We start from the raw sequence: 26,879 nt of genomic DNA, 5'->3' as shown, positions 1-26,879 counted from the left end.
TTTCCTCTGTTTAATTTACTTAACTCCTCTTGTATTACTTTTTCTGATATTTGTATATCTGGTGGTATGTGTGGGCATGCATGTTCCACATAATCCCTCTCAAAATTATTTTCTTCTGTAAAAACTAATTGGAAATTCTTATTTAGTGCTTCACAAATATCTTTCTCTTGTGTACAGGTGATTCCCTCGTCCGTAATGGATTGTATTATATCTTTTACTTTGGTTTTGCTTCTGATGTAGCTGTAAAATAGCTTTGGTTGATCACTACTTTTATTTATGATATCCTCCTCAAACTGTTTTGGGGCTTCCCTCCTTATTCTTGTATAATCGTTTCTTGCCTGTTTGTAATTATTATGTCCTTTCACTATTGTGTCTTCTGTATCTATTCCACAACAATCTCTTCTTTCTTTTGATTTTTTACATTCTGTATTGAACCATTTCTGTATTTTCTTATCTGCTTCTTTGTGATGTGGGATGTACTTCTGGACTCCTATTTCATAAAATTCATAGAATTTTTTATATACATCATTTAAATCTTGTCCTCTAAGCTCATTTTCCCAATCAACTTCTAAGAAATACTTCTTTAGGTCATGATAATTTCCCTTTTTATACTTTAGGCTCTTTTTGTAACTTTCATTGTTGTCAACTATGTCATATGCTATCCTGAAGTTGCAATTTAGTACTGCATGGTAGCTTTTGCCGAGTGGAGGGTGATATATTAAACTGTCAATATCATTTTCTTGCCTAGTAAATATGAGATCTAGCATTGAAGGTACATCGAGTCCTCTTTTTCTGGTGGTTTCCCTCACATGCTGCGTTAGGAAAAACTCTTGCACGAGATCCAGGAGCTCTTGGTCCCAACAGCTTTCTTGGCTTATTATATCTAGAGTATTCCAATTTATATTTGTATTAAAATCTCCAGTTAGTATAATTCTTTCCGATTTCTCTTCCATTTTATGTAGTAATGCTCTTAAACTCTGAACTGTACTCTCTGCCAGGTCCTCATAATCATCTCTTTCCCATGTGTTTGATCTGGGTGGCATGTACAAATTGGCTACAATTACTTTCCCTTCAGATGTGTTGATCTCTACTGCAATCAGTTCTACTTGTGAGGGTATATCTAGTTTTATTTCATTGACTTTTAGATTTTTCTTAGTTAATATTATAATTCCTCCTCCTTTTTTTAAGTTTCTATCTCTTCTCCATATATTATATTCCTCTAAGTTTAGTATGCCATTTGATATCCTTGGTGTTAATTTTGTTTCAGTTAGACATATTATATGTGGTTCATTTTCTCTGACATAATCATTGATCTCTAATAATTTAGATACCATTCCATCCACATTTGAGTACATCAACTTAATCATCTTGTTTACATACTTGTCATGACATGGTTCTACTACCTTCCTCCTTTTTATTCCCTCCTGTTTATGCACCACTTTCGTACCTGCAATCCTATTACTTTGTAAAAAAATGTGTTCTTCTCTTCTTATGATCTTCCCTCATTTTTTGTTTTTGCTTCCTCCCTCTTCTCTTTCAGTAATTCCAGTTCCTCTTGTGTCAGGCATCTTTTTATCCATACATTTTTTAACTCCTCTTTTTCCATAAGATTCTTTGCATTTTTTAGTATCTCCTCCATGGTGTTTACACTCTGGAAAGTTACCTTTAGAGGTCTTGACTTGCTTTTCTCGTATTTCCCTAACCTTTTGTGTTCCTCTATGTCTTTACTACAGACTTCCTCTGATACTTCTTTCAATAAACTCATTACATTTGTCATCTCCTTTTTGTCTCTTGAGATCTTGTTTTTTACTTCTTCCTCTTCTATACCAGTGACTACTATAGATCTGTTGATATCTACTGAATCTCTGACTATTTTTGGATTGTATTGGATTATTCTTTTCACTTCCTTTTTAATGCTTTTTTCTTCCACCCCTGTTTCTAAGTCTTTCTTTACTTTCACCATTTCAGCATACGTGTTTCCACATCATTTTTGTAGCTTTGCACAGCTTCATTCACCTGTGTTATCTTCTCCTCAATATCATTGCTCTGGTCTATCAGACTGCTTACTTGCCTAATTGTCTCTGTATCATTTTTGAACTCTTCCATAATACTCTCGTGGTTGACTACTGTCCTTGCCATTTCACTCATTTTCCTCCTAAGTGTACTCACTTCCACTGTTAGATCACTTATGGTTGTGTCTTTCTTGTTGACCTCCCTTCCTAGTTTTTCTATTTCTTCCTTTTGCAAGTGCATCTGCTTCTTTATTTCATCAATCTCATTCTGAAAGGCCATCTCCAGTCTGTGTACACGCTCTACCAGTTTATTGTGTGTGTGTGTGTGTGTGTGTGTGTGTGTGTGTGTGTGTGTGTGTGTGTGTGTGTGTGTGTGTGTGTGTGTTCTTACCTAATTTTATCTTTACAGAAATGAGTCAAGCTCATACTGTTCCATGTCTTAAACCATATTTATCATACATCTTAAATTTATGAATTGTTTTGGCACACACTTTTTCATTTGGTAGTGCATTCCACTGATCAATTGCCCTATTTGAGAAACTAAATTTCCTTAAATCTTTGTCGCCAATCTTTGTATGCATTTTTTTGCAGTGTCCTCTTGCTGATGCTTCCCTGCAGGTTATATTAATTTATGTCAATTTTCTTCTTCCCTGATATGCATTTATATAGCATAATCATGTCTCCTCTTTTCCTTCTCTCCTGTAGTGTTGGGAGATTCAGTTTTTCTAGTCTTTCTTTGTAGCTTAGGTCCATTAAGCTTGGTACCCTTCTTGCAGCGGCACTTTGAACTTTTTCAATCTTACCTATGTGTTTTTTGAGATAAGGATTCCAGACTACTGATGCATACTCTGGGGTTGGTCAGATGAATGATGTTATTATCTTTTTCAGCATGTCTTTATTTTGGTATGTGAATGCTATTCTCATATTTGTAAGCAGTGTGTACAAATTCCGTACCTTCTCACTGATGTGGTCAGCTGGAGGTAGTCTGTTAATGATAATCACACCTAGGTCCTTCTCTCTTTCTGATATGTGTAGGATTTTACTTCCCAACTTAAAATCCCAATCTGGTCTTTTCCCACTTTTACTAAACTTGATTACATGACACTTGTCCACATTGAATTCCATTAGCCATGTATTACTCCATTCGTGAAGTTTATTTAATTCTTCTTGCAGCTCTTTACAAGAGTCTGTGTTAGTAATTCTCCTTTGTATTTTTGCATCATCAGCAAATATATTTAGATAGTCTTCATTTCCAATGTTACTACCTATGTCATTTATATACACTAAAAACATAAGTGGTGCCAACACTGAGCACTGTGGAACTCCACTAGTCACTTCCCTCCATTGGTATTGTTCTCATTTCCCTTTTTCTGAGAAAATCTTGCATCCAACAGTACAGTTTGCCTCGGATTCCTCCTTGATGGTACAGTTTCCATAAAAGTCTTTGGTGCGGTACTCTGTCAAATGCTTTCTTGAAATCTAGATACATACTGTCCATCCATCCTTCTCTTTTCTGTAATGTTTCTGTAACTGTCATAGTAGCTTAATAGATTAGTAAGACATGATTTTCCCTTTCTGAAACCAAACTGCCTTTCTGTTATCATACTGTGTTCTTCCAGATGGTTTACCCAAACTTTTCTTATCAGCTTTTCCAGAGTCTTACTTACAACACTGATTAGTGATACTGGTCGGTAGTTGAGTGGAGTTTGTCTATTCCCTTTCTTGAATAAGGGAATAATGTTTGCTTTCCTCCAAATATCAGGTAGTTTACCTTGACCCAAGGATTCCTTGAATATTAAAGATAATTGTCTATTTAACTCCTTTGCACATTCATGTAGCTACCAACATGAAATTTCGTCAGAACCATTTGCTTTTCCTTTGTCTAATTTACTTAACTCCTCCTGTATTTCTTTTTCTGATATTTGTATATCTGGTAATATGATTGGGCATGTATGATCCATATCATCCCTCCCAAAATTATTTTCTTCTATAAAACCTGATTGGACATTCTTATTTAGTGCTTCACAAATATCTTTCTCTTGTGTATGGATGATCTCTTCATCCGTAATGGACTGTATTTTATCTTTTACTTTGGTTTTGCTTCGGATGTAGCTGTGAAATAGCTTCGGATGATCTATCTATCTATTGCCAGATGCTTCAATCCCATTCGGGGTGGCCACAAACAAATCGCCTCCACGTCACCCTGTCCCCCGCCATTTCACTGCCCCGCTCCCAACTCACACACCCCTCTCTCATATACCTCTCCACCCCATCCCTCCATCTCATCCTCGGCCTCCCCCTCCCTCTTCCCCCCTCCACCTCACTCACATACACTCTCTTTGTCAGTCTTTCACCCTCCATCCTCTCCACATGGCCAAACCACCTCAGTGTGTTCCTCCTATCGCTTCCTATCACATCCACATCCACATCCACACCACAACGCTCCTTTATATCCTCATTTGTAGGCCTGTCTCTCCATGTGACTCCACAGGCTCCTCTTAAATAACTCATTTCCACTGCTCTCACTCTTGACTTCTGTCCTTCGGATGATCACTACTTTTATTTGTGATGTCATCCTCAAACTGTTTTTGGGCTTCTCTCCTTATTCTTGTATATTTGTTTCTTGCCTGTTTACAGTTGTTATATGCCCAATCACTATTGTGTCTTCTGTATCTATTCCACAACAAGTCTCTCTTTTCATTTGATTTTTTACATTCTTTATTAAACCATTTATTTTCATTTCTGCTTCTTTGTGCTGATGGATGTAGCTTTGAACACCTGTTTCATAAAGTTCACAGAATTTTCTATATACAGTATAACATTTAAATCTTGTCCTCTAAGCTCTATTTCCCAATCTATTTCTAAGAAGTATTAGGTGGTAGGTGTTGGCAACCATCATCTACTCACTTGATGTAGTGCTGCCTACTTCTTCCTTAGCCTTTATCATTTTTTTTCTGTGCCTCCCCTCCTCTTTTCTTATTTCTCCCATCTTTCCTATCACTTCTTATTGCTTTTCTTTCCTTTACAGGTGGTTTTACATTGAGTGACAAGCCAAATGGTTTCCTGTAAGCCAAGAAACCATTTACAACGCTGGGTGGTAACCATATAACCAAACCATATGTGCTCCCTATGTGTCAACAAATGGGTTGGTGGAGGGTTAGTGCCCCTCCCCGTAAAACATATAACTCAAAGTCAAATGGCCACCCCTTACGGGATTATGGCGTCTGGCAATAGACAGATAGATAGATAGATTTCTTTAGGTCATGATAGTTGCCTTTTTTGTTGTTAAGGCTCTTTCTGTAACTTTCATTACTGTTAACTATGTCATATGCAATTCTTAAGTTGCAGTTTAATACTGCATGGTCGCTTTTGTTGAATGGAGGGTGATACATAATACTGTCAATATCGTTTTCTTGCCTAGTAAATATAAGATCTAGTACTGATAGTACATCAAATCCTCTTTTTCTGGTGCTTTCTTTTACATGTTGCATTAGGAAAAACTCCTGCACAAGATCCAGGAGCTTTTGGTCCCAACAGCTTTCCTGGCTTTTTATATCTGAAGTATTCCAATTTATATATGTACTGAAACTGCCAGTTAGTATAATTCTTTCAGATTTCTCCTCTATTCTATGTAGTAATGAATTGTACTCTCTGCCAGGTCTTCATATTTGACTTTTTCCCAAGTGTTTGATCTGGGTGGCATGTATAAATTTGCCACAGTTACTTTCCCTTCAGATGTATTAATCTCTACTGTAATCAGTTCCACTTGTGAGGTTATATCTAGTTCTATTTCTTTGACTTGCAGATTTTTCTTTGTTAATATTATATTATAATTCCTCCTCTTTTTATAAGTTCCTATCTCTTCTCCATACAGTGGAACCCCAGAATTCGTATGCCTCTCTACTTGTACAACTCGGTTTTCGTAGAGCTTTTTCGTCCAAAAATCGCTCTAGTTTTCATGTGGCAACCCGCTATTCGCACCAAGAGACGCGGCGTCGTAAGTGCCACGTGGTCGCCAGTCTTGCTTTGTCTTCCGCCACAGTCATACAGGCTCCTTTAAACTTTGTGATAAATTGCTTATTTTCATTAGAAAATTGTACATAATCATGGGCCCTAAGAAGATCTGTAAGTCAGCTGGAGCTAAAAGAAAAGCAGTGAGAACAACAACTGAACTGAAAAAAGAACTCATTGCAAAGTATGAAAGTGGAACCTGTGTCTCTGATCTTGTCATTCATTATGGCATGGCAAAATCATCCGTTTCATCCATACTAAAGAACAAAGAAGCAATAAAAGGGGCTAATGTGGTGATGTGACTACGCTTGCTGTGAATAGGTACAGGGAAGATGCAGTAAAATTATCCTTTACATCATGTACAGGGTATTTTTCTTTATTTTTTTTCATTCATTCATTCATTGCCAGATGCCATGTATCCCAAACGGGGTGGCCAAGGGCTTAGAGTTAATTGTTTTACAGGGAGGGGCACTAATCCTCCACCAAACCCACTTGACACGCAGGGATGCCAACAGCATCTGGTGTTCTCTGGCGGTCGCCCATCCAAGTACTAACCAGACCCAACGTTGTGCAATGTTGGGTTCTTTATTTTAAAGGTTTTATTTATGCAAAATACATTGTTTCTCACGGAAAAAAATGATTCGGTTTTCAAACAATTCGCAACTCGTACAGCCTCCAGGAACAAATTGTGTACGAATTGCGGGGTTCTACTATATATTGTATTCCTCTAGGTTTAGGGTATCATTTGATATCCTTGGTGTTAATTTTGTTTCAGATAGGCAAATAATATGTTGTTCCTTTTCTCTGATTTTTTTTTTTTTTTTTTTTTTTTTTTTTTTTTTTTTTTTGAGGAAGAAGGAACCAAGAGAAAAACAAAATACAAGAGAGAGCCAAATTCAAGATCCATTCATTTCGAGATGCCTGGACACACTGTGTTTGAAAGACTGGAGATCAGAGGAAGCAGGAAATACAGACAAAGGGAGACAGTTCCAGGGTTGACTTGTTGCATAAATGAACGACTGGGAGTAACGGTTAACTCTTGCATTAGAGAGTTGGACAGAAAAGGGGTGAGAATTTGCGGCTAGACAGGTGATACGCGCCTGTCTTAGAAGTGGAGGGATGCATGCAGACAGTTCAGAGGAACAGTGACCACTGAAGTAGCGACAGAAAAGAGATAAAGGTGCAACAGTGCGGCAAAGAGACAGAGGTTGAAGGGAGTCTGTAAGAGGGGGAGAGTTAATGAGATGAAAAGCCTTTGCCTCCACCCTATTGAGAAGAGCTGTATGTGGGGAGCCTCCCCACACATGAGAGTTGTACTCCACACAAGGGCTGATAAAACCCCTGTATAGAGTCAACAATTGTTCAGGGGTAAAGAAGGAACGGAGTCAGCTTAGCACACTCAATCTCTTGGAAGCAGATTTTACAAGAGATGTAATATGATCTTTCCAAGATAAGTCCCGAGTAAATGACACCCCATGCATGTTCAACGATGATGCAGGATTAAGCTGAATATTATTAAACATTAATGGGTATACCTGTGGAAGATTTTGTCGGGTTGATAGGTGCAAAAACTGAGTCTTTGATGCATTAAAAACAACAAGATTATTTTTATCCCAGTCAGAGATACGAGCCAAGTCAGACATTAGGTGTGCCATAGCCTCATCCTTTGTTTGTTGAAGTAACTGCTGAGACGAACATTGTGGGAATCGAATGGAAAGGTGAAGGATGGAGTCATCAGAGTATGAGTGGATAGGATTAGATGTACAGCTTAGAAGGTCATTCATGAATAAAAGGAAGAGAGTTGGTGATAGGACAGAGTCCTGAGGAACACCACTGTTAACAGATCTAGGAGAAGAATGATGACCGTCTACAACAGCAGCTATAGAACGACCAGAAAGGAAGCTAGAGATGAAGGCGCAGATAGAAGGATAGAAACCGTAAAAGGGCAGTTTGGAAATTAAAGATTTATGCCAGACTCGATCGAAAGCCATTGAGATGTCAAGTGCAATGGCAAAGCTTTCGCCAAATTTCTGAAAGGAGGATGACCAGGAGTCTGAAAGGTAGGCGAGCAGATCACCTGTGGAGCGTCCCTGACGGAACCCATACTGACGATCAGAAAGAAGGTTGTGATAGGAAAGATGCTGTAATATTTTTCTATTAAGAATAGACTCAAAAACTTTTGAGATACAGGATGTTAAAGCAATTGGACGATAGTTAGAGGGTTAGGAATGGTCACCCCTCTTTGGGACTGGCTGAATGAGAGCAAACTTCCAGCAAGAAGGAAAGGTACAAGTTGACAGACAAAGATGAAAGAGTTTACCTAGGCAGGCTGTAAGCACAGAAGCACAGTTCTTGAGAACAACAAGAGGGACTCCATCAGGCCCATATGCCTTATTAGTATTGAGGCCTGTGATGGCAGAAAATACATCAGCTGAAGAAATTTTAATGTTAGCCATGAGGAAGTCTGAGGGGGGAAGTGATGGAGGAACAGCACCAGAATCGTCTAAAGTGGAATTGGAGGAGAAAGTCTGAACCAGTAGAAGAAATAGCTACAGAGCCATCAGAGTAGAAAAGAGGAGGGAAGGATGATGAGGTAAAGTTGTTAGAAAGGTTTTTGGCAAGGTGCCAGAAGGAGCGGGAAGAATTCAAGTTAGAGAGTTGAGGGCATTTAGTACAGATGAATTTATTTTTAGCAGAACGAAGAACAGACTTCGCACAATTCCACGCAGTAATGTATAAAAGATGTGATTCACAGGAGGGTTGGATATAATCATTCATCTCTAATAATTTAGATACCATTCCATTTACATTAGAGTACATCAACTTAATTATCCTGTTTACATACTTGTCATGACTTGGGTCTACAACCTTCCTCTTTTTTATGACCTCATGGTTATGTACCACTTTCATACCTCCAATCCAATTACTTTGTAAAAAAATGTGTTCTTCTCTTCCTCTGATCTTCCCTCATTCTTTGTTTTTGCCTCCTCCCTATTCTTTCTTAGTAATCCCAGTTCCTCTTGAGTTAGGCATCTTTTTATCCATTCATTTTTGAATTCCTCTTTTTCCATAAGTTTGCTTGGATTTTTTAGTATCTCCTCCACAGTGTTTACCCTCTGGAAGGTTACTTTCACAGGCCTCTACCTACTTCTCTCATATTTCCCTAGCCTTTAGTGTTCCTCAATGTCTTTACTACAGATTTCCTCTGATTCTTCCTTCAGTATGCTCATTACATTTGCCATCTCCATTCTGTCTCTCAAAATCTTGCTTTTTATTTCTTCCTCCTCTATAGCAGCAATTACTATAGATTTGTTGATATCTGCTGAATCTTTGACTAATTTTTTGGATTGTTTTGGATTATTTTCTTCGCTTTTTAATGCTCTTTTCTTTAACACTTGTTTCTAAGTCTTTCTTTACTTTCAACATTTCAGCATTCATGGTTTCCACACCATTTTTGTAGCTTTGCATCGTTTCATTCACCTGGGTTATCTTCTCCTCAGTATCATGCTATGATCTATCAGAGTGCTTGCTTGCCTTATTGTCTCTGTATCATTTCTTAACTCTTCTATAATGCTCTCGTTGACAACTTTTTTTTCAATGCAAGGAAGAAGGAACCAAAGGCTGAGCCCACAAAACATTCCTTACAAGAAAAAAACAAAAACAATACAAAAGTCAGCCAAATTCAAGTTCCATTCATTTCGAGATGCCTGGACACACTGGGTTTGAAAGACTGGAGATCATACGAAGTAGAAAATACAGATAGTGGGAGACAGTTTCAGAGATGACCTGCTGCATAAATGAAAGACTGGGAGTAACGGATAACTTTTGCATTAGAGAGTTGGACAGAAAAAGGATGAGAGTTTGTTGCTAGATGGGTACTACGTGCTCATCATAGAGGTGGGGGGATGCAAGCAGATAGTTCAGAGAAGCAGTGACCACTGAAGTAGTGATAGAAAACAGACAATGAGGCAACAGTGTGGCAAAGAGACAGAGGTTGAAGAGAGCCAGTAAGAGGAGGAGAGACGATGAGACGAATAGCCTTTGACTCCACCCTATTGAGAAAAGCTGTATGTGGAAAGCCTTCCCACACAATAGTTGTACTCTAAACTATCTATCTATCTATTGCTAAACGCCTCAATCCCGTTTGGGGTGGCCACAAACAAATCGCCTCCACGTCGCCCTGTCCCCTGCCATTTCACTGCCCTGCTCCGAACTCACACCCCCCTCTCTCATATACCTCTCCACCCCATCCCTCCATCTCATCCTCGGTCTCCCCCTCCCTCTTCCCCCCTCCACCTCACTCACATACACTCTCTTCGTCAGTCTTTCACCCTCCACCCTCTCCACATGGCCAAACCACCTCAGTGTCTTCCTCATAACGCTTCCTATCACATCCACATCCACACCACAACGCTCCTTTATATCCACATTTGTCAGCTTGTCTCTCCATGTGACTCCACAGGCTCCTCTTAAATAACTCATTTCCACTGCTCTCACTCTTGACTTGTGTCCTTCCAACAATTGATTTGTGTCCTTCCAACAACGTCCAAGCTTCACTTGCATACGTTAGAGTTGGTATCACAATACTGTCATGTAGTAAATTTTTCACTTCCATGCTCACTTCCCTGTTTCTTATCACTGCTTTCAAAGAACCAGCAACCTTTCTTCCCTGCTGTACCCTTTCAAGCACTTCATCCTCCAAACCTCCATCCTTACTCATCACACTACCCAAGTACAGTACTTAAACGTACTCACATTATCCAATTCCTCACCATCCAACCTCGCTGTACATTCACTGACTTCACCTCTCTCAAAGACCATCACTTTACTCTTCCCTACATTCACCTTTAGATTCCGTTTCTTACACACTCTCCCAAACTCATCCACCAAGCCTTACAGCTCCCCTTCGTCTTCACTCAACAACACAGTATCATCTGCAAACAACAGTACAGGGAGTTTCCAAACACTATCCTCTCTCACCAGGGCCACTCCAACATCCACTACCCTACCTTGTACCTCTTTTATTACCCCATCCATGAACAGATTGAACAACCATGGAGACATGACACATCCCTGTTTCAACCCAACCTCCAAAGAGAAAAATTCACTTAGTTCACCATCCACACGCACTGCAGCCTTAGAACCATCATACATACTCTTCACAGCATTCAACAACTTTCCATCTACTCCATATATTCTTAACACTTTCGACAATCCTTGTCCATCCACCTGTCATATGCTTTCTCCAAATCCATGAAAGCCGCATACAACTTCTTTCCCTTCTCTAGAAACTTTTCCACTAAAGATCTAAGAATGAATATCTGATCTACACAACCTCTCCCCTTCCTAAAGCCTCTCTGTTCTTCTCCAACTAATTCCTCTGTTCTTTCTCTAACTCTGTCAATAAGTATCCTACCATACACTTTTCCTATCATACTAAGAAGCCAAATGCCCCTATGATTACCACACACTTCTTTTTCCCCTTTTCCTTTGTACAAGGGAATAATTATACCTGACTTCCAATCCTCCGGGACTCTACCTTCTTCCCAGGCCAATCTGCACATCTTCCACATCCATTCTACTACTATCTCTCCCCCATGGTTCAGCATTTCACCACACACTCCATCAATTCCTGGGGCTTTCCCCAATTTAACTTTCTTCATTGCTTCCACAACTTCTATCCTACTGATTTCTTCCTGTCTTCTCACCTCCCTCCTTCTCCCAGCCATTCCCCAGCCACTTATAGTCGCATTACTTCCATCCTCTATGTTCAACAATTCCTTAAAGTGTTCTCTCCATCTGCTCACTTTCTCCCCCTTCTCCACTAGTAATCTACCATTTTTATCTTTCACTCCCCTGCTAACCTCACTTCCACCCTGTCTTACTCTCTTCACCTCTTTCCAGAACATTTTCTTACAGTCCCTCCACTTTACACTCAAATTCCTTCCAAATTCCTCATCCACTCTCTTCTTACTCTCTCTTACTAATCTTTTTTACCTCTTTCTTTCTACATATAACTCTCTCTTCCGCCTCTCAACCTCTTCCACGCCCCTTTTTCTCACCCATTCATTGTATGCTTTCTTCTTTTGTGCCACAGCCTGTCTCACCTCTTCAGTCCACCACACTGTTCCTTGCACCCCCCTCTGTCTTCTCTTCCTCCCACACACCACATCACAGAAGAAATATGTGCAGCATGTGACGTGGTGATGTGGTACTCTAAACAAGGGCGAATAAAACCCGTGTATAAAGTCAACAACTGTGCAAGGGTAAAGAAGGAATGGAGTCAGCTTAGCACACCTAATATCTCGGAAGCAGATTCTACAAGAGATGCAATATGATCTTTCCAAGATAAGTCCCGTGTGAATGAAACCCCAAGCATGTTCAATGATGATGCAGGATTGAGCTGGATATTATTAAACATTAGTGGGTACTCCTGTGGTAGATTTTGACGGGCTGATAGGTGTAAAAACTGAGTCTTTGATGCATTAAAGACTATTTTTACCCCAGTCAGAGATACGAGCCAAGTCAGACAGAAAGTGTGGCATGGCCTCATCCCTTGTTTGTTGAAGTAAATGCTGAAATGGACACTTAGGAAACCAAATGGAAAGGTGAAGGGTGGAATCATCAGCGTACGAATCGATAGGATTAGATGTACAGCTTAGAAGATGATTGATGAATAAAAAGAAGAGAGTTGGTGACAGAACAGAGCCCTGAGGAACACCACTGTTGATAGATCTAGGAGAAGAACGATGGCTGTCTACAACAGCAGCTACAGAATGACCAGAAAGGAAGCTATAGATTAAGGCACAGATCGAAGGATAGAAACCATAAGAAGGGAGTTTGGAAATTAAAGATTTATGCCAGACTCGATCTAAAGCCTTTGAGATGTCAAGTGCAATGGCAAAGCTTTTGCCAAAGTCCCGAAAGGAGGATGACCAGGAGTCTGAAAGGTAGATGAGAAGATTGCCTGTGGAGCGTCCCTGACGGAACCCATACTGACGATCAGAAAGAAGGTTGTAATAGGAAAGATGCTTTAAAATTATTCTGTTAAGAATAGAGTCGAAAACTTTTGAGACACAGGTGTTAAAGCAATTGGATGATAGTTAAAGGGTTGGGAATGGTCCCCCTTCTTTGGGACTGACTGAATGAGAGCAAACTTCCAACAAGAAGAAAAGGTACAAGCTGAAAGACATGGGCGAATGAGTTTACCTAGGCAGGGTGCAAGCACAGTAGCACAGGTCTTAAGGACAACAAGAGGGAATGCCTCAGGCCCATATGCCTTGTTAGTATTGCAGCCAGTGATGGCAGAAAATACATCAGCTGAAGAAATTTTAATGTCAGCCATGAGGAAGTCAGAGGGGGGAAGTGATGGAGGAACAGTACCAGAATTGTCTAAGGTGGAATTCGAGGAGAAAGTCTGTGAGAAGAGATCTGCTTTATCAGTAGAAGAAATAGCTACAGAGCCATCAGAGAAGAAAAGAAGAGGGAAGGATGATAAGGTAAAGTTGTTAGAAAGGTTTCTGGCAAGGTGCTAGAAGGAGTGGGAAGAATTCGAGTCGGAGAATTGAGAGCATTTAGTCCGGATGAAATTATTTTTAGCAGAGCGAAGAACAGACTTAGGATGATTCCAGGCAGAAATATAAAAAGGATGCGATTCAGGGGTGGGTTGGCTCTGGTACCCTTTATAGGCCCTCTCCTAGTTGCAGACAGCATTAGAACAAGTGTGATGAAAGCAAGGCTTTCTTGCATTAGTCAAAGGATATGAGAAAGGAATGTATGCTTCCATGTCTGAGAGAATAACCTCCGTAATGCGCAAGGGACACTAAGATGGTTCCCAGCCATGGAAGCAATAATCATTCCAGAGAAAATCAAAGAAGTACTGCCTCAGGGCCTCCCAGTCCACAGCTCCAAAGTGCCACAGACAACATTTCTTTGGAGGGTCCACAGGCCATACCAGAGCGATAGGACAGGTTAAGGTAATAAGGTTATGATCGGAGGAGCCCAACGGACAGAAAAGATTAACAGTGTAAGCAGAGGTATTAGTTTTAAGGAAGAGGTCAAATATGTTGGAGCTCTATCCAGGGTAGTCAGGGATACGGGTAGGGTGCTGTACAAGCTGCTCTAGGTCATTACTGACATGATAAACAGGATGCAGGTGGGGAAGGCAGCAGGTTTGTCTGGGTTGACTGCTGAGATGTTGAAAGCCTTAGGGGATATAGGAGTGAGGTTAGTTACTGACCTGATAAATACGATTATATATGCGTGTGTTGTCCCAGATGACTCGCTGAAAAGTGTAATTGTAAATGTTTACAAGGGGAAGGGCGATGCCCTGGAAAGATATATTATAGATGCATAAAGCTTTTACACCAGATAATGAAAATCATGGAGAGTTGTAGAAGGTATGATTAGAAAAAGAATGAATATTGATGAGATGGAGTTTGGGTTTATGCCAGGCTAAGGGACCAATGATGCCACAATCATTGTTTAACAGCTTCAGGAAAAATATACAGGAATGAAAAGGGAACTATACTTTGTTTTTGTTGATTTGGAGAAAGCCTTTGATGGAGTCCCTAGAGTGGTGGTGAAGAGGACAATGAGAAAGCTTGGGATCGAGGAGTGGCTGGTTAGGGTCTTTATGGCCATGTATGTGGATGCTCACACCCAGACAAGGGTCGAAGGAGATTTGAGTGATGAGTTTTCCGTGAATGCTGGTGTGCATCAGGGGTCACTCTTGGGCCCCTTGTTGTTTATCATTGTACCTGAAGCCCTCTCAAATGACTTCAGAAATGGACTCCCATGGGAGATGTTGTATGCTGATGATTTGGTGTTGACTGAAGAAAATCAAAGAGAGGCAGAGGAAAGATTTACGAAGTGGAGAGATGGTATGTGGCACAAGGGCTTAAGTGTATCATCAACATCATCCGGACCTCCTTTCCCACCCTAGGGCAGTATTAGGAGTCCTGATAGCCCAAATTTGCCAAATCCAATGGGTTATGCTTCCATTCACTCATCATTCAAGCCCCTGGAATCCTGGCTCTATCGGATACACCAAAAACATTCACCATCTTCTGCAGCTTCACATAAATGTATCTGACTGAGTCAATCAAGACGTTGCCACGTTAAAAAGGGGTGCCAAATCCCTGATGATGCACTTCTCCTCACAACATTCATCTAGCCAGCTCCATCTCCTGTCAGCTCCCTAGCCTCATCAACTTCCAAACCTCTCTCCACTTTCTCCTTGGCCTACCTTGCCTCCTCCCTCCTTCAGATTTGTTCAGAAATACCTTTTTCACCACTCTATTGTAATCCATTCTCTCCACATGACCATACCATCTCAGTACACTCTCTTCAATTCTGGTGTCCACTGACTTCCTTACTCCACATCTTTCACGAATCACATTATTTTGTATCCTATCCACCTTCTGTACTCCACATACATTCCTCAGCAGTCCCATTTCCACTGCTCTTACTGTTGACTTATTATTTTCATGCCACACCATAGCCTCACATCCATATGTTAAAGTTGGCACTAACACTCCATGTAAGCCCCGTGCAGCTGCAACACTCAAGCCTCTGTTTCTTATCAAGGCCTTCATTGCACTAGCTACTTTTCTTCCTTGTGTCACTCTACTTTCCACTTCTTTTGCACATTTTCCTCTCTTTTCTATCACTGTATCCAGGTATTTGAACTCTCTCTCCATTCACTGTAACATTGCACTGGGGGTCACCTTATCTCTCAATAACCATCACTTTACACTACCCTCTCTACATTTACCCTCAAGGCACGATGCTCAAGACATCAGCAAAACTCTGCACTGGCCTTGTTCTTGTCCGGTACTCGCAGGTAGTGTATCATCAGCATACAACAAATTTGAGATATTCCATCCATCACCATTCATTACCAACACCATCCCTCTCTTCATTACTGTACTTGTGTTTTTCCATCTCTCATTACCCTATCCATATATATATATATATATATATATATATATATATATATATATACTGAACAACCAAGGTGACATCACACAACACTGATCGTGAACCATTCATTTAGGTGCCCATTGACCCTTATACATCCTTCACTGCCATCATAAAAATTCCTGACGGCACCTAGCAGCTTACTATTTACACCATACATGCACAAAGCTTTCCACAATCCTTCTCTGTCCACTTTGTTGTATGCTTGTTCCAGATTCATGAATGCCATAAACACCTTATGGTCCTTCTCACAAGCCTTCTCAGCAATCTGTCTCACTGCAAATATCTGATCCACACATCCTCTGCCACTCCTAAAGCCATCCTGTTCATCACTCACTAGGACTTCTGATATCTCTCTTACTTTCTCTATAATAATTCTTCCATATACCTTCCCTACCACACTCAATAAACTTATGCCATGATAAGTCGTGCACTGACTTCGCTCACCTTTATTTTTGTACTAGGGCACAATCACAGCCTTTTTCCACTCTGCAGGCACAGTTTCACTCATCCATGCCTTCTTACATATCTCTAACAAGCACTTCATTCCACTCTCTCCACTACACTTAAGCATCTCTGCATAGACCTCATCAACCCCAGGTGCTTTCCCATTTTTCAGCTGTTTCACAGCACTCTTCACCTGTGCGAGTGTCACGTCTCCTGGCACTGAATTCCTTCTCTGCACAACCCCCAAACCAATCATGTTTACAGTCGCTCTGCTTTCTCTATTCCCATTCATCAGGCTTTCAAAATGTTCTTTCCATCTAGTTCTTGCTTCATCCCCATCGGTTAATAATCTACCACCTACATCCTTCACACCATCACATTTCTTTCCACTTTCACTTTTACATTTCCACACCTCTTTCCAGAATAACTCCCTATTTTTAGAGTACTTCGCATTTATTTTTTTTCCTAGATCATCATTTACCCTTATAAGTAAATGCAGACAAAACAAAAGTGATGGCATCTAGGGCTGAGGGTAGGACTGTCAAAGTGGAGGGATAGTGGCCATGTGCAATCTGTCACAAGTGTGTGGGAAGTAATTCCATCCTGTGCAGCATTTGTGATAAGTCGGTGCATAGGAAATGTAGTGGTATTAGAGGAAGACTGCAAGATAATGATGATGTCATGTGTGCATGAAATCAGCATTATCTTGTGGATAATGTCAGGTGTGAAAGGACTGAACTCACTGGTGAGTCTCTTGAGCGTGTGGACGAGTTTTGTTATCTTGGAGACATGTTATGTGCTGGAGGTGGGGTAAGAGCTAGCTCTGTGGCTAGAGTGAGGAGTGATTGGAAGAAGTTCAGGGAGCTATAGCCTCTCCTAACATTGAGAGGGCTCTCCCTCCATGCTAAGGGATCTTTGTATGTGGCATGTGTTAGGAGAGTAATGTTTATGGTAGCGAGTCCTGGGCAGTAAAGGAAGAGGACATTCGCAGGCTCAAACGTGCAAGAATGGCAATGATTAGCTGGATGTGCAGTGTGTCCTTGAGTGCAAAGCCTGGGGGGCCTAGGTTTATGATGGAAGAGTTGAAAGGTAGGATGGTACTGGAGTGTTTTGGTGTTCTGATGAGGAGAGGTACACTGAGATGGTCTGTGCATGTGGAGAGGATGGGGGATGATAACTGGGTGTAGAAAGTGTGAAGTGTTAATGTTGGGGGTTGGGTAGTGAAAGGCAGACTGAAAAAGACCTGGGACAAGGTCACTCAGTGTGACCTCAGGGTTGAGGGACTAAATAGGGAAGCTGCCAGAGATCGAGCAGCATGAAGAGCCGCCTGGTGACCAAGGCCGACGCATGGAAGCATGTTGGAGCCTTCGAAAACGAAAACGATTTCTTCTTCATCTTTACCAGTGATTACTACAGATTTGTTGAGCTCAGCTGATTCCTTAATCGGCTTTGGCTGTTTTTAATGAATACTCTCACTTCCTTCCTTAAACTTCTTTCTTCAACCTTGTTTTTTAACTCTTTTAAAACCTCAGCCTATGTACCTTACTTTGTACTTCATCTGTGCAATTTCTCATAATTTCATTTACCTGAGTTATATTCTCTTTATTATCACTACTTTGTTCTATCAGACTACTTGTTTGCTTAATTTTATCTGTATCATTTTTGAACTCCTCCAAAAGCCTCTCATGGATGACCACTGTACTCCCCATTTCATTTGTTTTCTTTCTCAGTGAGTCTACCTCAACTGACAACTCATGTATTGTTGCGTCTTTTCCGTTTATTTCCTATACTAATTATTCATTTTTTTCCTTCTGTAGGCATAGTTCCTTTCTGACTGCCTCTATTTCCAGCTGAAATGTTTTCTCCAGTTATTCACTTTCTCCACTAATTTATACCGTATATTTGCATTCCAAACAGTTCTCCATATTTACCATTCAATTTTCTATTTTTATCCCATCTCTTACCTACTAGTGACACTTCTGGAAAGTACTCCATCTTACTGAAAGATAATTTCTACTTACAATCTGGCATCTCCCTGCTACCTGCCTTGTTGTGGTGTGACAACACCCTGATGCTTGACTTGCCTCAGTGAATTCCTTGGAGCACTGATCTTTGCTGTATACATTCTCTGGACTACACTTTTTGCCTGTACTTGCTCTAGTATATTAAATCATTACTTAATTTAGCTTAGTACTGAGCATGACTCAATATAGATACTCTTAGGTATGACCAGCAGCAGAGTGCAGTGATGTGCGTCCGTCTTCTCTCGCTGCCAGTGTGTGTGTGTGTGTGTGTGTGTGTGTGTGTGTGTGTGTGTGTGTGTGTGTGTGTGTGTGTATATTTACCTATTTGTATTTACCTATTTGTAGTATACAGGAATTGAGCAATGCTCGTGTTGTCCTGTCTCCATATCCACATTTATCAAGTCTACCTTTACACACATGAATGTTTTTCTCATGCACCACCCAGTTGTCCTGTCTCTATATCCACATTTATCAAGTCTACCTTTACACACATGAATGTTTTTCTCATGCACCACCCAGTTGTCCTGTCTCTATATCCACATTTATCAAGTCTACCTTTACACACATGAATGTTTTTCTCATGCACCACCCCTTTGTCTAAGTCATTCCAAATATTTAAGTATTTACCTAATATATCTAATTGTGATATACAGTAAACCCTCATTATACAATGCCTCATTGTACGATATTTCGCTTATACAATGTCAAAATTTTAGTACCCTATGCCCACTATACAATGGGAACGATTTGCAACAACGATGGATCATCCGCGGCTCAGTGAACAGCAAATGTGCAAATGCAACAAAAACGTCCTCACACTGTCGGCATTAGACCACACACACTTGTCCACCGGTCCAGCCTCATTAGCTAGCCCTGCCCAGCCAGGCAGTTCTGACATTGATGAGTGAGGACTGTGAGTCCCTGTGACTGTGAGGCCGAGTAGGGACAATTCACCGTCAGGACGATTCCCCATCACTTATTTACGTATCAGTTTATTTAGAAAGTACACTAGTTTTTTAATTATGTAAGTTATAAAAGTGATGGTGGTTTACTGTTTATATAGTAAATGTAAAATATGGCATCAAATCATGGGCATTAAATGAAAAATAATAATATATTGAAACGTGAATCAGCTGATTTATGGTCGATCCTTCATCTTAGCATAAGGCTACATACGAGACATTGGCATTTATATAAATGCCTAATTACCTTAAGTGAACGATCGACATACTTTGGAATTATACAAATAACCTTCATGTTACGTCTATATAAATGTTTCGGGATATTTCGCCATCAAGTCAATTCGTCATCACAACAATAACAAGACAATTCGCCATCGGGACTTTTCATCGTCAGGATGATTCCCCGTCATTTATTTTCATATCAGTTTATTTAGGAAGTACACTAGTTTTTTAGTACTGTACTTGTACCTCTTCAAAGTCGTTTTAAAATATACCCAGGATGTTGTAGTACCAATGGAAATTAATGAAAACAGCTGTGGGTGACGCTAGAACATAATTCAAAGTCAACTACAGCAAGGTAGAAACAAGTTAAATATTGTCTAAAAGTGCAACTTACAAGTGATATCCAAAGCCAATGCTACTGAATGAAAACAGACTTTGATAGATCCTCCTGAGAATTAGTTATTAAAGTATCAGTTAATCAGTAATAAGTATGTTTATAGAATGACGGGGAATTGTCCTGACGGGGAACGTCCATATTATGACGACGAATTGTCGACTTCATGGCGAATTGTCGACTTCATGCCGAATTGTCCAGGAACCACATAAACAACCGTTGCTTGCTTCAGTAAAGGTAAGATCTACTGTATACTGTAGTTTTCATGCTTTTTTCTCTTTATTCACTATTAATGTGTTACTTTAAATGTTTAAACATAAGGATATTTCATGTATGTGAGTGCTAAGGTGTGTGTATGTGAAAGGTTAGGCACATCTGGGAACGTATCCCCATTGACTCCATGTTATAATGGGATTACTATACGATGGATTGCTTTACAATGGGGTTTTCAGGAACGGAACCCCATCGTATAATGAGGGTTTCCTGTACACGGAATGTATTATTCTCGTGGGTTTCTGTCGCTGTTTCTCAATAAGTCAAGTTTAGCTTTAAACTTGTTTAAGTTTTTAGACTGGACGATCTCTTTGTCCAGGCTATTCCATAAGTCTATACTTCTGTAAGGAAAGCTATATTTATTGATATCCTTCAAGCAGCTTGACTTTTTCAATTTCATTCCGTGTCCTCTTGTTGCTCTCTTATCCCATACAAACAGATCTTCTTTGTCAATTTTATCTACTCCCACCATGGTCCTGAACACTGCAATCATGTCTCCCCTCTTTCTCCTTTCCTCTAAGGAAGGCAAATCCAGTTTTTCCAGCCTCTCTCTGTATGACAGGTCTGTCAGACTGGGGACCATCTTGGTTGCTGTTCTTTGTATTCTCTCAATCTTGTTTATATCTTTCTTTTTGTGTGGGGACCACACTACCGCTGCATATTCTAACCTGGGGCGGATCATGGCCACTATCAATTTTTTCATCATCTCCTCATCCATATAATGAAATGCTACTCTTATGTTAGTCAAGAGTTTATAAGTCTCTCTAACTGTCTTGTTAATGTGCTTTTCTGGTGACAAACTATCTTGGACCAGCACTCCCAAATCTTTCTCTTCTCTCCTTTTTGTGATTAGTTCATTACCCAACAAATAATTCAGTGATGGCCTCCTGGTACTTTTACCCATTTCCAATATTTTACATTTCTTTACATTAAATTTCATTTCCCACGTCCGGCTCCAATTGTGTATCCTATCCAAATCCTCCTGCAGTATTTTAAAATCCTCCTCAACCTCTATCTTCCTCAAGATCTTTACATCATCAGCAAACAGACTTGCATAACTGTTCACTCCATCTACCATATCATTTACGTAAATCAGGAACATTACTGGCGCCAACACTGAGCCTTGAGGGACTCCACTTGTTACTTCCCTCCATCCAGACATCCTATCCTTTATTACTGTCCTCATTTGTCTGTCTCTCAAAAAGTCTCTCATCCATTCCAGAAGTTTCCCCTTCAGTCCTCCTATATATTCTAGTTTCCACATTAGTCTCTTATGAGGTACCTTGTCAAAGGCCTTTTCTAAGTCTAAGTACACACAATCCACCCAACCATCTCTCTCCTGTACCACGTCAATCGCTCTTGAGTAAAATCTCAACAAGTTAGAAACACATGACCTTCCACTTCTGAATCCAAACTGACATTCAGCCAAAATATTCATCTCTTCCAGATATTTTATCCATCTGTCTTTCAGGACTCTCTCACACAATTTTGCGACCATGCTGGTTAGAGACCAGGTCTATAATTCAGGGGTTCTTCCCTGTTTCCTCCCTTGTAAATTGGTACCACATTTGCCCTCTTCCATTCTTGTGGGACTTTCCCCTCTTCCAGTGAGCATACTATTAAACTGTGAATTTTATCCGCCAGTTGTTCTCTGCATTCCTTCAATACCCAATCAGAAATTCCATCAGGTCCTGGGGCTTTCCTTACATCTTGAGTTTCCAGTAATTTATACACTTCCTGTACCTCCACTATTATATCTTTCATCACCGGAACATTTCTAATCACTCCCTCCCCTTCCACAAGCTCCTTTTCTTTAGTGAAAACTGACTGGAAACGTTTGTTCATTATTTCTGCTTGCACTGCGGCATCCTTAAAGATCTCTCCTTCTACTTTCAGTTTGGTGATTCCTTCCTTTTGTTTCAGTTTGCCATTAACAAATCTATAAAACAGTTTGGGTTCAACCTTACATTTGTCTATTATACCTTTTTCAAAACTCCTTTCTTCTTCTCTACGTATTCTTGTGTATTCATTTCTTGTTCTTTTATATTCTTCCTTTGTTCTGTTGTTACCTCTCTTTCTCCAATTGTTCCACGCCTTATCTCTATCTTTTTTTGCTATCATACACCTTCTATTAAACCACTCCTTTTTCCTGTTTCCTTTCCCTCTTACTCTTGGTACAAATTTTTCCACTCCCAAATTATAGAGGTCTAGAAAGATATCCCACTTCCTCTGTATCTCTCTTGTTTCTTTGAATTTTCTCCAATCTGCATTTTCAAAAAAGTTTCTCAATCCTGTAAAATTTGCTTTCCCAAAGTTGTATCTTCCCTGTCTATGAAGCTCGTCTCTTGGCTCGACGTTCCCTATTAACATCTGGAACTCAATGACCACATGATCACTTTTTCCTAAAGGACAGAGATATTTCAATGATTCTATTACATCGGGTTCTTTGGTGAACAGTAAATCTAACCTTGCTGATGTGTCCTCACCTCGAAACAGTGTCTTTTCTTTGACCTATTGCGTCATCACATTATTCATTATTATATTTAATAACATAGTGCCCCACGAATCCTCGCTGCCTCCCGAGTACCATTCCTCCCAGTTCACCTCTTTACAGTTAAAGTCACCCACCAAAATTATATTATTGCTTTTCTCAATTATTTTTTGCAAATAGCTAGCCATATCTGACAACATCTCATGGTATTCGTCATCCTTCCATGCTCTCGTCTTTGGGGGAACATACACTACCGCCATATCTCTCTTAACATTCTCTCCAGTTTCTAATTTCATATACCTGTATATCACTTCAGCCCTGCCTTCTCCCATTTCCACAGTATCTACATTTATGTTGTTCTTCACTGCTATCATCACTCCTCCTCCCTTTTTTTCTTTTCTGTCTTTTCTCCACAGTTTGTATTTAACATCTCCGAAATGAACATCAATATCTTCTCTTAATTTGGTCTCTACAAAGCACATGACATCAGGTTCATGTTCTCTCAAGAAATCGTTAATTTCGATCCTTGTCGATATGAAACCATCAACATTAGTATATATCACCTTCATATTATTTTTGACGTTTTTAATACCCTCTTCTCTCCTGCTCTCTGTCCGTACCACTTCCTCAACTTCTGATCTTTCACAACCATCCCCCTTATTTTCCTTCACTTCTATTTCCTTAAATACCATTTCCTTACTTTCATATCCAATACTCTCCCAAAAAAAGTATTACATTCTTCCTCTGTCCTCTTAACATTATTTTCCTTTACTTCATCCCTTAATGATTTTAAAACTTCTCTTTCTTCTTCATTCAGATCTTTTCTTATTATAATATTTTCCATCCCCGCCTCTTTGCTTAATTTCCAGGTCACTTTAAGTATCTCATTTATTACACTTTCTGATGTAAACTTGACTCTCATTGGTCTTGTTTCCCCTTTCTTATAAGGCCCTATCCTCCTTACTTCCTCAATTTCTTTTACCCACTTGTCTCCTTCGGGGTCAATCTTGCCTAATATTCCTCTCACCAGGTTCGTGTCTCTCTCGAGTCTTACCAACCTAACCTTTTCTTCCTCTTCCCTGTTTCCAAATACTACCACACATCTGTTCCTTTCTACAGTTTTTCTCACTATTTTCTCTTTTTTCTTCAGTATTTTCACTACATTTTCTTCCATTTTTTTCTTGTTCATTTCCCTTTCTTCCTGAATGATCTCTCTTAAGCTGACCATTTCTTTCTGTTCTTCTTCTATGTGTGCCCACTTTGCCTTATGCTCTTCTAATAAACTACTCACCTTCTCCGTTTTATTAGTACTCTCTTCTAGTTTCCTCCTCAATTCAACATTTTCACGCTTCAAGTTCCTAATCTCTTCATTCGCTGTTTCACTGGATTGGATCAGACTCTGTATGGTAGTATCCGTATTTTCAGACACATCCTTTATCACTAGATTCTCTACTTTCTTTTCAAGTTCACTAATCCTCATAATTAATGTTTTAACCAGGTCCATGACATTGGTATTTGTATCAAATCCTTGAAATTCGAGTCCCTCAATGTTTACATTTTCGGCCATGTTTGATGTTGGTTAAGTACCAAAACAGCTGTTACCGAAAAAAACTACAACCATTCATGTATACTGTAGCCAATAAATCTTTACATTTTTGGTAGTCTATTAACTTTCATTAATTTTAAATTTAAAACAAGACCTTAGGAGACAGGACAGACAAAATTCCTGAAACTACTTAAAGTTAGCAGCGATGGCTGGGACGTCTGCTCTCTCCGGCTGTTTCTCCGTCTGTGTGTGTGTGTGTGTGTGTGTGTGTGTGTGTGTTTGAATACTTAACATTTAGTAAGGAGATGTATGAATGGTAAAATTTAATGAGTTACTGTTTATGAGGCTTCTGAGCTATCCTCATCTTTCTCTTGTTGTCTAGCCACCAGTCCTGCTGCAGTTATCTTTTCCTTATGTCCTAGTGTGCAGGAAGTTCAGATATCACCATTTCATCCACTATCAAAAAAGCAATACCTAATATTCTCAACACTGCATGGTGTAATCTGATGCCTCCATTAGTACAAGATGGATCTGAGGACACGTACATTCATATCTCTACCAACAATAGGTTAATATATTAAAGTTCTTGATGGGAAACTTATTCAATACAGTAATAAAATATTGCAACCAAAAACACCCAATATGAATAACAAATATCAGTAACGAACCATTAAAACCTATACCTCATACTAATTAATCTGGCCAGGCATGTACGGCAACACTGTTCCTGCCGAGATTCTGATTGGCTGGAGGTGTTTGTTTGATTTCGTTGTTGCTTAAAACGATACTCTCTTTATTAGCGGATATGATACTGAGTTTTGTCGACAATACAATCGTCAAAAGCAATAAGAAATCTGTTATATACTTAACAACAATGAAATTTGCATAGGGAGATAGAAATATGAGTTAACAAAGTATTATAACAGTCCAAGTCAAGGTCAGCATTCGAACAGTTCCTTTAAATCTCCGACACTCGATAATATAACAGAAAAATAAGGAAACCTGCTTAATCTAAGCGTTGGTGTAACACACATTTAAATTTTAAGATCAGTCAGTACTGTGATAATAGAGGAGATATAATGATATAGTTTTCCTTTAGCCAACTTTGATTTTCGCAATTTTTTCAAACCTCCCTCCCCGCACGTCTCGTCTTTTCATTAGAATTTTTAATTATTCAGAGTTGTGGCACGATTTAAGGGTGCGGACTGATCTTAAAATTTAAATGTGTGTTACACCAACGCTTAGATTAAGCAGGTTTCCTTAATTTTCTGTTATATTATCGAGTGTCGGAGATTTAAAGGAACTGTTTGAATGCTGACCTTGACTTGGACTGTTATAATACTTTGTTGACTCATATTTCTATCTTTCTACGCAAATTTCATTGTTGTTAAGTACTGTATATAACGGACTTCTTATTGCTTTTGACAATTGTATCGTCGACAAACTCAGTATCATATCTCATAATAAAGAGAGATCAGTTTAAGCAACAACGAAATTGAACAAACATCTCCAGCCAATCAGAGTCTCAGCAGGAACAATATTGCCATACATGCCTGGCCAGATTAATTGGTATGAGGTATAGGCAATATTATGAAAATTATAGTGACATTAGTACTGTATGGTAGTGCTGGTATTCTGGGAAATATGAGAGACATACCTCTGGGGAGGATGGCTGGAACATCGATGATCCAGTGTAGCTCCCCCTGAGCCTCTCCCCCACACCTGCGCTGGGCCAGACACCGACTCTCCCCACCCTCGCCTGAAACACAACTTACACATAATACTATATCACAGTACATAATAACTTTTAAAAAAGTAATGTTTCTTTTTTTTTTTTTCTTTTTTTTTCTTTTTTTAAAAATAAAGGTCAGCATATTGCAACGTATTTTTAATGCCGAAACCATAAGTATCCTGGCATGTGTAATGGGTGGGTGGGGGTGGGTGGATTACACAGGCTTGAACACCTGACACCACTCAAACACCTACATATGCCCTTTTCATCAACTGTCCATGTCTCCATATAACTTCACATGTTTCTCTCAAATAAACTCATTTCTACTCCTCTCACTCCTGATTCTTGTCCTTCCAACACAGTCCATGCTTCACATCCATACATTAGAACAGACATCACAATACTGTCATACAACGACTTCTTACTTCCATGCTCACTTTCCTATTCTTTATCACTTCCTTCAGCATATCTGCAACCTTCCTTCTCTGCTGTATCCTTTCTTCTAAACTTCAATCCCTGCTCATCACACCATTGGTGATTAAATGTTTCAAGGCACCAACATTCTCCATTTGCTAACCACTGAGTCTCACTATGCACTTTGCGACTTAATTCCCCTCGAAGATCTTAAATTTTGCCTTTTACTACATTCGTTTTTAAATTCCATTTCCTACACAGTGAATTGAATTAATTTTTCTATTTGAAGGTTGGATTGAAACAGGGATGTGTAATGTCTCCATGGTTTTTTCATCTGTACATGGATGGGGTTATAAAAGAGATAAAAGGT

General features: G+C 39.6%; 1 protein-coding gene across 1 annotated transcript in view; it reads right to left on the bottom strand.

Moving 5' to 3' along the window:
- Positions 1-26,879, bottom strand: part of LOC145415053 (uncharacterized) — a 680,222-nt gene that overhangs the window by 516,134 nt on the left and 137,209 nt on the right. Inside the window, 1 exon segment of the mRNA XM_080284468.1 lies at positions 26,021-26,122. Within this exon segment, the coding sequence (XP_080140594.1) occupies positions 26,021-26,122 (102 nt within the window).

The sequence above is a fragment of the Coenobita brevimanus genome, chromosome 101 (assembly GCF_032717465.1).
Source record: "Coenobita brevimanus isolate Jiangsu-jjx chromosome 101, ASM3271746v2, whole genome shotgun sequence".
NCBI lineage: Eukaryota > Metazoa > Arthropoda > Malacostraca > Decapoda > Coenobitidae > Coenobita > Coenobita brevimanus.
This window is presented reverse-complemented; position numbering and strand designations above follow the sequence as displayed.